Source organism: Terrapene carolina, unplaced genomic scaffold (genome assembly GCF_002925995.2).
Source record: "Terrapene carolina triunguis isolate 2854851 unplaced genomic scaffold, T_m_triunguis-2.0 Scaffold93, whole genome shotgun sequence".
Lineage (NCBI taxonomy): Eukaryota > Metazoa > Chordata > Testudines > Emydidae > Terrapene > Terrapene triunguis.
The window spans coordinates 4,298,738-4,311,679 of record NW_020664444.1 but is presented as its reverse complement, the minus strand read 5'-3'; the positions used below and the strand labels follow the sequence as shown (position 1 = coordinate 4,311,679).

At 51.7% G+C, this 12,942-nt stretch overlaps 1 protein-coding gene across 2 annotated transcripts; it reads right to left on the bottom strand.

The window, feature by feature from the left end:
- Nucleotide 1: 1 nt before the first annotated feature.
- Nucleotides 2–11,833, bottom strand: LOC112115416 (hydroxyacylglutathione hydrolase-like protein). 2 transcript variants are annotated; one of them, XM_024212478.3, is made up of 9 exons: nucleotides 11,766–11,833; nucleotides 10,535–10,670; nucleotides 7,270–7,334; nucleotides 6,125–6,242; nucleotides 3,629–3,737; nucleotides 2,942–3,045; nucleotides 1,730–1,831; nucleotides 1,420–1,499; nucleotides 2–814 (listed from the first exon to the last, which is right to left on the bottom strand). In XM_024212478.3, the coding sequence occupies exons 2-9, from the start codon at nucleotides 10,637–10,639 to the stop codon at nucleotides 649–651; spliced, it is 849 nt and encodes a 282-aa protein (XP_024068246.2). In that variant the 5' UTR covers nucleotides 10,640–10,670; nucleotides 11,766–11,833; the 3' UTR covers nucleotides 2–648. The 2 variants fall into 2 exon arrangements, with proteins under 2 accessions (XP_024068246.2, XP_024068247.1); XM_024212479.3 differs by lacking the exons at nucleotides 10,535–10,670; nucleotides 11,766–11,833 and adding an exon at nucleotides 9,734–10,468.
- Between the last annotated feature and the right edge of the window lie 1,109 nt (nucleotides 11,834–12,942).

The window sequence follows — 12,942 nt, the reverse complement described above, 5'->3', positions numbered from 1 at the left end:
CACAGAATAGTTTCGTTCCATTCAGAGAGCAGCCCCTCCCCCAGTAATTACTAGAAGAATTAAAAATTTTAGATGTCCCCAAAATATCTTGTTTTGAGGAGCAACAAAACAGCCTTTTAAAAAGAGGAATAGCTCTGGGCCGAACTGTTCCACGTAGAACCCTTATGTTTCCCTTTTCAGCTTTCCCTGTTTTCCAGAAGCCCCCAGTTTACTTCCAGGTACAAAAACAAACCTGTTTCTTACATCGCCCCTTTCAGGAGGCAGGGCTCAGAGAATCAGCCCATTCTCAGAGGGGTGTAAGAGAGGAATTGCTTCGGGTGGTTAACACGTACAGCTAGAAGTGAGGGGATCAAAAGGAGTAAAGAAAAAAACGAGGCTGAATAACAAGCCCCACTTCCCAGGAGCGAGGCCCATGCAGTAGGGGAAGCTGCAGTAGCCGAGTCATTTAAAGCCAGACAGGACAGAGCCCTACACATTGGGCTGCGGGGAACGATCCTTGCCCAGCTGGGAGACAGACTGGCCTAACAGGCCTCCCCCACGACGACGATCAGGATACTGCAGTTTGGTAAAAGGCCTGGCCCTCGCTGGGGCCTTGGTTGCGTTTATATATTGGCACAAAATAAACGATCCGACAAACCTGGCTGCATTTCACTTCTTCCCCATGAAGGGGCCGAAGAGTCCCCACTCGAACGCCAGCATGGCCTGAGGGGTCAGCCTCTCTTTGGGCTTCTTGAAGTTGTCCTTCTCTGTGCGGAGAGCTCGCAGCACGGCCACCGGAGCCGTCTGGCCAGTGAATTTCTGCACGGCTTCTTCCCTGCAAGTGAAAGCGACACCCATTGTGTGCCCCGTGCGTAGCAGCAAACGGAAGCGAGAAGACTCAAGGCCAGGTTTGGTTTTCTGGGACATCGGTGGCCATCTGGAGTCTTGTTTTTAGAGACTCCCTTGGCTTTACACCAGAGTAACAACAGAATCTGGTTGTAGGCTGTCTCCTCCCACCACCCTCACTGGTGGGGAGCAGGGAGCCAATGGGGAGGGTATCTTCCTCCGGTATATCCCTGTAGAGGGCTGGCTAGGAATGAGTTATCCTGGATGGGGAGCTAGGGGGAGATGAGACCCCCCCCACCCCATCACCCACCCGATGCTTCTCGTACTGGCGGGAGGGCAAAATTGCCCTTCCCCTGTGAGTCACCAAGTGAAAGGTCTGTTGCTGGAAGGCAGGAAAACCAGCGGCATTCCTAGGCTGGGGAAAGGGCGCTCCCTTGCTTTGTGCGCTCGGCCCAGTGCGGGACAGGGCAATGCTACGGGGTGTCTCCGTTCCCGCGGCTGGTGCGGAGCCCGTTGTCCCCTCAAACTCAACTGGGCCTGCCAGCAAGGCCCCTAGTGCCCAGGGGGCTGCGGGAGGCACGGAACTCTACTCACGAGACCCGCAGGAAGGGGTTGTAGTGGAACTCCTCCTGCAGGGTGGAGGGCACCGTGGGCAAGTCCTCGTCGTCTCGGAGCTGGGGAGAAACCACAGACTCGGTCAGCGTCTGGAGACCGTCCCCAGCACTGAGCTCACGGAGAATACCAGAGGCAGATGCTTAGAGGCTCCTAGACATTATGGGGACAGGCACCTTAAACACACAGACCGATTAGAGGGGCAACAAATCTAGCGTTCACAGAACTCAACGTTCGTTCCAGCCTCTCCTTCTCACAGGGGCTCTCCGCTTCGGAAGGGGAAAACACCTACTTTTGCCCAAGCGAGTTTCTTTTTCACACTCTCGTTCTCCGGTTCCACTTTCAAAGCAAACTTGAGATTCCTCACGGTGTACTCGTGCCCACAGAACACTTTCTGCAATGCAAACGACACAATGCACCTTTACGGCCTGCACATCCCCCTGGGCGTGGTACCTCCCCACCCAGGATAGTGCCTCTTGAGCGGCGTCCCAGCGGCGGAGACCCCAGGTGAGCTCCGGGGGACTAGCGTTCCCTCCTGTAGAGGAGCCTGGATGTGGAACTCCCTCAGCCAGAGCCACGGGCTCTTCAGGGTGCAGCGCAGAGCTCCGCTGCTTGGCCAAGCAGCTGCTTGACCTTGGGCGGAGATTCTGGAGGGCTCTTCTCTCTAGTGGGCTGGGGTGTCCTACCAGGGGAGGATGCATTTAATGCATGTGGTTTGCCCACTGCAATTAATGTCGGGGGAAGTAGCTGCCTGGGGAGAGCTCTGGGCCTGATCCCCATAGTCACAGTGTCTAGGAAGGATTTGGGGGGAGCTCTCCGGCCCGTGTTACGCAGGAGATCAGACTAGATTATCACCGTGGTCCCTCTGACCGCGGAATCTATCACTCATGCTGAGGGGACAGTGGGAAGTAGACGCTGGTGGAGGGTTCTGGGCCCAGTCCCCACACTCATGGAGCAGCTCCTGCTGAGGGGGGGGTGGCCAGAAGTAGCTGCCTGAGCAGAGCAGACATCTCCCTCAGAGCTCATCCCAGTCTCTTGGGGGAGACCTACCGCCTTGGGTCAGGTCTCCACAGTCCCAGAACAGCTCACACTTGCAGGGGAGCCTGCGGAGGGGTATGTAACCCTGGCCCAACTGGCTGACAGTGAAAAGGCCAGGTCACCTTGGCCCGGAGAGCTTGTCCTTTAGGCCTACAAACCCCAGAAATTGGCCAGAGGTGCCCAAAGCACAGAAGCCACCCAGCTACGATCTCACAACATCAAATCCGCGCTGCGGCCATTCCGGTCACAGAGTGGCATTTGGCCAACGTGTCAAATTGCAAAAGGCTGGTGGCCAGCCAGAGAAAATCCGGGCAGCGCACGTTGCTCAGGCAGATTGAGAAGCCCGTTGGCGCCAACGCGCTGCGGGCATAAAGCTCTGGCCTGCCTGCTCCGAGACACAGAAAGGGAGATGAAGGGAAATCGGGGAGAGGGCCCATGCACCCCCTGAAATAGGCGCGACACTCACAGTGTCCTTCGGCAAAGCACCCAGGATTTCAGTCAGGTTCTTGTACATCTGCTCGGCCGTCCCTTCAAAGAACTTCCCACAGCCACCAATGAACAAGGTGTCACCTGCGCGGGGAAACACGTCACCTTATTTGGGGGAGGGCAGGGAGGTTCTGCCTGTAGGGCAGGTGGGTGGCATGTGGCCAGGGCCTGATGCCTGGGGGAAGCCCGCCCTGCTGTTGTATCTGTGCTGAGGGTGAACAGGACTTTACTCCCCGGAGCTGGCAGTCAGGCACTTTTTGATGGTCTAGCGGGCAGGGCACCTATTCCTACCTCTGCCACAGGCTTCCTCTGTGCTCTTGGGCAAGTCACTTAGGCATATAAATACCTCAGAGGATCTGGACCTCTGGGTTACAGTTCCCCATCTGCACAATGGGGATAACAGCTCTGCCCTGCCGCCGACCCTGCAGGGTTGGGGGCCAGATAAGGGCCTAGACAGATATGACTTTAAAGGAAAACAAATCCCGTCTTGCTCAGGCTTACTCTTAAAATGAGGTAGTCCCATGCAGATCGCGGCGGAATCTAAATGATTCTGGGTAGAATACTAGCTTAATGATAAGTCCCCCTGTAGCTCATTCAAAGAGATCCCAATCAGAGACTGTCTGAGACTTTTTAGCTCCTGCTGGCTTCTCAAGAAGGTGCTGAATACCTGAAAAGAGGGCTGGAGCATCTGGGGAGTTCTCTTCCCACATGAAATAACACATGTGGCCTGATGTATGGCACGGCGTGAACAGGCACCTCACGTTAATATCTCCGAACTGCAGAGAAAAAGGGGCAATCCAGGTTGGTAAAACAAGGGATTTCCATTGTTGGTATTATCACCGCACCTAAGGACCCTACTCAAGGACCGGAACCTCACTGGGCGCTGCATAAACACAGAGCAAAGAGATGGTCCCTGCCCCAGAGAGCTTCCAAACAAAGCAATATGGACTTCCCTTCTTCACGACATGATGCTACAGCAAATCAGCTTACTTCCATCCCAGCCGGGATCTGCTAGCCGATATTTTTCAGAATCATAGAAGTTTAGGGTTGGAAGAGACCTCAGGAGGTCATCTAGTTCAACCCCCTGCTCAAAGCAGGACCAACCCCAACTAAATCATCCCAGCCAGGGCTTTGTCAAGCAGGGCCTTAAAAACCTCTAAGGATGGAGATTCCTCCACCTCCCTAGGTAACCCATTCCAGTGCTTCACCACCCTCCTAGTGAAATAGTGTTTCCTAATATCCAACCTAGACCTCTCCCACTGCAACTTGAGACCATTACTCCTTGTTCTGTCATCTGCTACCACTGAGAACAGTCTAGATCCATCCTCTTTGGAACCCCCTTTCAGGTAGTTGAAGGCTGCTTTCAAATCCCCCCTCACTCTTCTCTTCTGCAGACTAAATAACCCCAGTTCCCTCAGCCTCTCCTCATAAGTCATGTGCCCCAGCCCCCTGATCATTTTCACTGCCCTCCGCTGGACTCTCTCCAATTTGTCCACATCCTTTCTGTAGTGGGGGGACCAAAACTGGGCACAATACTCCAGGTGTGGCCTCACCAGTGCCTAATAGAGGGGAATAATCACCTCCCTCAGTCAGCTGGCAATGCTCCTACTAATACAGCCCAATATGCCGTTAGCCTTCTTGGCAACAAGGGCACACTGCTGACTCATCTCCAACTTCTCGTCCACTGTAATCCCCAGGTCCTTTTCTGCAGAACTGCCCCAGCCAGTCAGTCCTCAGCCTGTAGCGGTGCCTGGGATTCTTCCGTCCTAAGTGCAGGAGTCTGCACTTGTCCTTGTTGAACCTCATCAGATTTCTTTTGGCCCAATCCTCCAGTTTGTCTAGGTCCCTCTGGACCCTATTGCTACCCCTCCAGCGTATCTACCTCTCCTCCCAGCTTAGTGTCATCTGCGAACTTGCTGAGGGTGCAATTAATCCCTGTCACTCACCCTTACCGCCGATAAAAGTGGGGGGCCATGACCCCTGCCTCCCCATGTTCTGGCACCCCCGCCCCTCCCTCACCTCAATAACTAGATGACTCAAGATGGAAATGGGGCAACCAAAAGATAAATTCCCAAAGACAGACATGTAAGAATATTTTCCACGTTCCCCAGCTGCTAATGCCAAAGACGATGCAGGACAATAAGTGACAATTATGCTTAGTGTTTATAAGGCATTTTTCCTCTTCCTGGCATTTCACCAACAGGACAAATATTAGCAAATTAAGATTTACAAGAGGCAGAAATTATCCCTGTGTTACACGTGGGGAAATTTAGATTAGGAATTGGTAGTTTCTGACTCGCAGGCCTGTGCTCACATCCACCCCAGAGTATATAAAGCCAGCTAGGAAGTTTGTCCAGAGGATCTATTTGAACAAAGACGGGCTGCAAAATTTCTGGCACTTTGTTGACTGGCAATGTTCAGATCTAGGAGTTTGGTACAATCCGTTCTAAAGAAAAGAGTCATTTGTAAAATTCAGATCCGCATTTGGAGTTCAAACAGTCCAGAGCAAAGCTTTCCAGCAGAGGCGATCACGTGTGGATTTATTACCTTGGGGAAATGCTACCATCTACTGGCTAGTTGTTCAAAATGAGAATCTGCTGCAGAGAAACCTGGCAGCAATATGCCAGGGAAGGTTTTTGATGCTGGATCCTAGCGCCGCCCCCCTTGCAACAATCCCATAGATTCCCATGCACACTAGAGCAGAGACAGACCTAAATGAATTAGTAGTTGGTCTCCGGGAGCAACTGACAGGCAGCAGCTGTAATTTTTAGCTTCCTCACTGTTCCCCCAGCCACAGCAGTGGGTTACACAGCAGGAAAAAACAAAGACATTAAGTGTGTGTGTAGTGGGAGCATGGACCGAATCTTTCCCTTGGTTACACCCCTACAATCTCATGCACATTCAACCCAGGGCAAGCAAAAGACTCTCTCTCTCTCTCTGGTCCCCGTTCTCACATTGACTCACTGCAGGTCTTTAGGCACATCACTTCCCAGCTCTGTCCTTCACCATCGCCCTCAGTAAAACAGGGATCCCGACACCGACCGCCCAGCCAAGGCGCAGGAGGTGTCATTCAATCACGCGTGTAAAGAGCTTTGAGATCCGGGGGGGCATTAAGTGAGACAAGAGCAACAACAACATTAATAATAAACCTCCAGTCTTGTACCTTTAACTCCTCGTTATGAGTCACCTTGTGTGTCAAGGCTCCAATCCGCTCATCCGCCCCATACACCTGCAGCTCTGGATACACCTTCGCCAGTTCTTCGTTTCCTCGGGCGTGGTCCCTTCACAGACAGGGAGTGAGATTAGCATCTCCGCAATCACTCAGCATTTACTGATACCCCAGAGGAAAGGGGAGGGCTAAAACGAGTCTCGGGCTCCTGCATCAATGTAACCCTAGTACTGCGGGGACAGCCCTGGTGTATGTTGCGACACGAAAAATACCGTGACTCAAGATTTCGGAGCATGAAAAAGGGCCACCTGACATTCTGAAAAAGGACACAACTTCTCCATATGTGAGCCCAGCAGCCCAATAGAACTGTTCTGCATTCGGGGCCGGATCCTGGGGAGTGCTGAGAGCGCTCTGCTTCCACCTCGCAGGATCGGGACCCTTGATATTGCACAGATCACAGTGTGTGGCTGTCACGTCTTACGAGCAGGGATTTCTGCATAAATCGTCCCCCGAGCCTCATGCACTCTGATGAGAATACTAAGAACATAAGAATGGCCACACTGGCTCAGACCAAAGGTCCATCGATCTAGCCCAGTGTCTTGTCTCCCGACATTGGCCAATGCCAGGTGCTTCAGAGGGAATGAACAGAACAGGGCAATTATCAAATGATCCATCCCATCGTCCAGTCCTAGCTTTTGGCAGTTAAGAGGTTTAGGGCACCTGGAGCATGGGGTTGCGTCCCCAGCCATCTTGGCTAATAGCCATTGACAGACCTATCCTTCACAATACCCCGGCAACAAGTTCCACAGGTTGACTGTGTGTTGGGTGAAGAAGTACTTCACTGTGTGTGTTTTAAACCTGCTGCCTGTTAATTTCATCGGGTGACCCCTGGTTCTTGTGTTACGCGAAGGGGTAAATAACACTTCCTTAGTCACTTTCTCCCATCATTCGTGATTTTATAGACCTCGATCATATCCCCCCCTTAGTCATCTCTTTTGTAAGCTGAACAGCAGCAGGCTTTTTAATCTCTCCTCATATGGAAGCTGTTCCATATCCGTAATCATATTTCTTGCCCTTCTCTGTACCTTTTCCATTTCTAACATACAGTACTGTACCCCTTTACTCTCCACAGCACTTACCAATGGTGATGGGTGGTAAGAATCGCTTTAAGGGTAACGCCTTCTTTTCTGACAATTTCTAGTAACTAAAATGGGGAGGAGAAAGTCACGTCAAAGAGCATAGTTTTAAAAAAAGATTCCAGCTACTAACCTGTGTCAGGAAGTTAATCATTAAAGACCCTAAAGACAATCTTGAAAGCCTCGTTGCTCTCTGAAACATGACTCTGCAAAGCTAGCCTCACGCAGGGTCTCCCAGTGACTTCAGATTATGCGTGAACAGATCCCATTTCAAGAGGCAGCCCTGCAAACTCACCCTGCGATCGGAATAATACCCGGCGACGGAAAGGCAGCGTAAAAAACATCTGACACACAAAAAGCCACACGTACAAGAAACAAGGTGCTGCCTCTTGGGATGGATTTTCATGCAACATAGTATTAAATGTTGTCAAATGCTCTTTCATTTATAAATGAGAACCCAGCGTCAGTGAGGGAGTTAAGTGATGGATATTTTTGTTATAAGAAAGAGGTAACCAGAACAATAGGTCTCTGCCTGGCATTTTGAACGTGAGCAAAGAATACTATACCCAGCTCCTGACTGCCCCTCTCCTGGGAATAAAAAGAAGCCCTTGGTACATCATGTATCTTCCCATAAACTCTTTCAAGATGTCTTATAGCAAATGTCACAAACTCAGCCCATTTCTGGTAGGATCTTTAAGCACGATGCCTTCGGGAGTTCCCTAGAACACGGGGGAATCCACTCGGTGATCCCGGACAGATCAGATCGGGGTAACTCACACTACGCCACTGGAAATCCAACTGCAAATACGCCCCTAATTCGAATTCCCCCTCCCAAATATTCCCAGCATTGATACTGACAGGGATTCCTACCAATCGGGAGATTGTGATATTGGCTTCCACTTGTGCAATAGCGCTTTATGGCCCAATTTGCATAAGGGTGTGCACAAAACTGTATGCATGACATTTGCACGTGCAATCACCATGACTGCTCGTGCAATCACAGCACTTCCAGACACAAATTACGTGCCTGCCTTTTCACATCTGCAAACATGAAAGGCTGGCCTTTGGTTATTTGCATCATTTCGGTCTGATTAAGAGTCAAACTGTGATCAAAAAGGATGCAGGGCACAAGAAAGGTGCAAAGGGCAACCCAACTGCAGGAGAGAAAAGACTGCCCAGAGGCAGCGATGCTATCAGCATGACCACCCCAAAGGTGACGAGGAGGTGAGGCATAGCCCCACTGTCTCCCACCCCAGCCAGCACAGCCGGCCAGCCCTGGAGAGGAATGCACCCTGCACCCCTTTCAGGGAGATAGCAGCAGCCATACTCCCTGGAGGCATCATGCTTCCAGAGCCTATCAGAAATGGAGACAGATCCTCCCCCCTGCCCAGTGACTGTATTTGATGGCCAGGTTGGCAGTGGATGAAGTCAGTCAGATGCAAGCTGTGTTGCTATAAACGGATGCTTTTTTCCATGCTGCTAAGTCCAGTAGCTCCAACCTGCTGCACCATGATTAGCTGCCAGTCTCAAGGCCAGCTAAAGCAGGGAGAGTTGAGCGCAAGACTAACCCCTAGCAAAAAAAACCCCCAGAACTCTTCACTGGTTATAGAAACAGAACCAGGCTGCCATTCCGGTGAAAAGGAACACTAGCAACCCCTCACGCTGCATGAAGCCTCCTGGAAGCTTGATGTTATTAGCAAGAAAACACTTCAGAGTTGGCAAGTGGAATGCAATCGCACGGATCATGGGGGAGATGGACAACGATAGACTCGAAATCCTGGGCATCAGCCTGGGTGGAGGTCTGTACTACTGGGGTTCTGCATTGGCGCAAGGATCAGCCCACCTGGAGCTCAGTGCAGAATGGAGGCTTCTGTTATCAGAGGGTGCATCTGCACGGCTATAAAAGACCTGTGGCACAGTCGCCCTACTCAGCTGACTTGGGCTAGCAGGGTTCTGGCTGCGGGGCTAAAAATTGCAATGTAGATGTCCAGACTTGGGCTGGAGCCCAGGCTCAGAGACCCTATGAAGGGGGAGGGTCCCAGAGCCCGGGCTCCAGCCTGAGCCCAAACGTCTACTCTGCAATTTTTAGTCCCACAGCCCGAGCCAATTGACCCAGGCTCTGACACTTGGTGCCCCAGGTTTTTTATTACCGTGTTGATAAGAATGGATCCCCAACATTTCCATCCCGTCATTAATGCTGCTTGTTTGCTTTTATGCCTCAAAAGCTCACAAATCAGGCCTTAAAAATCATGAGATGATTTTTAAAAACGGATCCTTTTTAAAGCCAATTAAATAATTTTAATAAAATAATTTATTAAAAACAATTAATAATTTAAAAACTAATTTGGGATTTTTCTCTTTGCCTCCTGGTTTGTGAGACTCTAGGGTCAGATTTTCAAGCTCTTCCCCAAACCACGAAGAGGACTAGAAGCTTTCATTTAAAAAACAATGAAGCTGAAATGCTCACATAATGATACGACTCCAGCAGCATCACTCCAAAAACCTAGTCTTGCCAGGCCCATAATAAAAATCACAAGAGTTGGCAACACTGCATTTTGGATAATGAAACAGGCCAGTTTCACATTTGTTTCTAGTCAGTTTCATTTTCTGTCCTCTCCACTAGCACAAGACTGTTCTTGTGTTTGGGTGTCCAGCACTGCAAGGCAAAGTGTGAATCAAGAAAAACAAAACAAAAACATTTTCACTTCAATTTAAAAAAAAAAAAATCATTTAAGGCACTTCTGTTTGTTTAAGGTTGTGTAACCCCTTTTTTGAGCTTTTCCCCTAAAACAATATAAATTTTGGGCCTAAGCCATAGTCAAGTGTCATTTTACAACACACAGTTGCAGTCCCAGGGTCCATCCTGCAGACCCACACTGAGTAACTTTTAATCCTACAAACAAACAGAGAAGCATTTACAAGATTGGGCCTCGTTTGTACAGCACCTGGCACAACGGGACCCAATGGGACTGGGAACTTTAGGCACTAGCGCGATATACACGTTTAAGAAATACAATTGCTTCTTGTTTTTCCTGATCATAACTTTCCACTGAGCTCAGCCCTGCTGCAGATATCCAACCTGGACTAACTAACTCCTATAGCTCTTATTTTATGTGTCACTATGTGCTCCTAGTGGAAGCCAAATTAACACAACACTAACCATTCCCAGAGCTCTAGATTCCTTCCTTTAGTGTCTACAAACAAGCCAGCCTGCTCTGAACAGATGTCCTTTAACTTCAAGGCTTTAAGTAACAAAATTCCGAGTTACCCTCTTGGGAACAGCTGCGTCCACTACAACTGCTTCCTTGGTGTTTTCTTCAATGACCAAGTACATGTAGTTATCTTCCAAGACTGAAATCACTTTGACCTTCATAGTCCCAGGGTGGTGAAGCTACACAGATGAGCTGTAAGGGAAATTACATTATTTTAGAACCATCCCATACAATTAAAAAAATAAAATCGACCCAGCAGCATCAGAAACATTTAGAACAAGGTCCCGGGCAGAGAGCAGCACCATCACAGCTCCAAGTCCCAGCCCTCCGGCGTCTATTTGCACAGACTCCACCTGTGGCAAACAAGCCCAGGACCGTGACTTACTGGGACAGGTGCAACTCCACTATGAAAAACAGCCTTTCGCCTCTTGGCCTGCTCCACTCTCCTTGCCTAGTCAGAAGTAAATCCACAACACTGTGGCAACACATGCCCAGCCTCAATGCACTAGCTAACAGTTCCCATTGAGCTCATCTCATGTTTAATTCACTGGTTTAGCTCGAATTTGGGCTTTCTGGGGATTGTGAACATCCAAACTGCTGCACACAAATGCCTCAGGACTCAGAAAACTGTTCAGCATGGAAGGATCAGTCTAGTTTGGTTGAAGGCAGGGGGAGTCAGAGGCCGACCACGGGCCAAAGCCGGACTGCCAGACGCTTTTGAACGGACCCTGAAATCTTTTTATTTACTTACTATCATTACGGGGGGGGGGGGGGGTTAATTATTTTCCCTGGGGTCTGGACCTTGACCAAGAAATTTGGACTTTGACAAAAACTCATTCGCTACACCTGGTTTAAGGTCTCAGTTTAGAGCTGAGAGTTGCAGCCACTCCTAATACACCTGTTCCCAGAAGGGGCCCCGGGCTAGCTGGAAATGAGTTCCCAGAATACAGGGTGGGAGAATTAATTAGACACAGGGCAGCCCCCAGCCCATGCGCAAAGCATCCCCCCCCCCGTGTGAACCCCCCCCACCCCACACCCCCCCAAACCCAGGTGCAAATCGCCCCCCACCAATGTGAAAATCCCCGGGGCCCCCACATGCCGACCACCTCCTCCACCCATGTGCAAATTAATCAGCTGTCTGCTAGTGTCGCCCCCCCTGCCCACGTGCACCCCCTTTCACACGCGTGTGCAACAACCACCCGGCCCCCCCCCGTGCAAACCCAGCCCGGCTGCGAGTGCTCGCTGCAGCCCCGGCCCCAGAGCCCGCAGCGCCCAGGGGTTCGGTACCTGCTCGGGGCGGGGAGCTCCCTTCTCCGGGGTCCGGGGCAGGCTGCGGGGCCCGGGAGGCGGCTCGGAGCGTAGCCCTGTCACTGTGCGCCAGGGCCCGCCCCCAGGGCCCGGAGCCAGCGAGCCGCACCGGCCGCCTCCATCCACGGCCCCCCCCGGCCCGGGGATCAGGGCCCCGGAGCCCCGCGGTTCTGCCCATCACCTGCACTCTGCCGCCCGTTCCCCTTCGCTGCCCGGGCACGATGTGCATGACACCAGCAACAGCTGCCTGCTTCTGGGGCTGCAGGCGCTGCAAGGCCAGCTACTGCTGGGGGTGGGGGGGGCAGCAATTCCCCCCCCCCCGCTTGACCCTCCTCTTCCTCTCTCAACGCCAGCAGCCCAAACCCCTGGCCCAGGAGGACCCCCCCACCCATTCCCCTCCTTACCTTCCCCCTTCCTGGTGGCAAGTCTTGCCCTCAGGGGACAGGTGTGTCCTGCCAGCCCTTAGCAGCCCCTAGTTTCAGTCACCAGCAGGTGAGGGCCCAGCCTGCGACACGCTGCCCATGCAGAACGGGCACAGGATGCTGGTTGTGGCACGCTCCCAACCCTGACGTGCCTGGCTGCAAGTGCTGCCGCATGTGCAGTAAATTACATCTCTTGACCAGCAGCCAGCTAGAGAGTAGAGAAATGGGCCAGGCTGCCAAATCCTGGCCCGTTGGCAAGCCTGTGTCCGCGTACCTGCTTAAAAGCCATGGCCTGGGGGGCCCACATGGCTTTGCAGCCTATGCTGTCATGGTAGGGTCAAGGGGAAACGCCATTTGACCTCAGACTGGTGGCTGATTCTTCCAGGCCTCACGTCAGGACAGCTGTGTCACCTCGCCTCGTCATTCCCTCCCATCAGTACCCATCCGTAAAAGGCATAAATGTTAAATCCTCCACCATGTACCTGATCCCCTTAGCCCAATCCCTTCCAGCTACGCTGGGATGGCCTGGCAGTGGGCAGCAAAACAATTTTGGGGGGAGGAGAGGGAAGGTCTTAAAATACTTTCAGTCCTGTGTGTGCCATGGAGAGGAAAAGAAACCTCAGCCTTCTCCCCTCAGCCTCAGCTTCTCCCACCCACCAACCACTTATCAACATAACCAGCTTGAAGCAGCCACCGTGCCGCTGGCACCTTGCCGAAGCACATGCAAAGGTTTT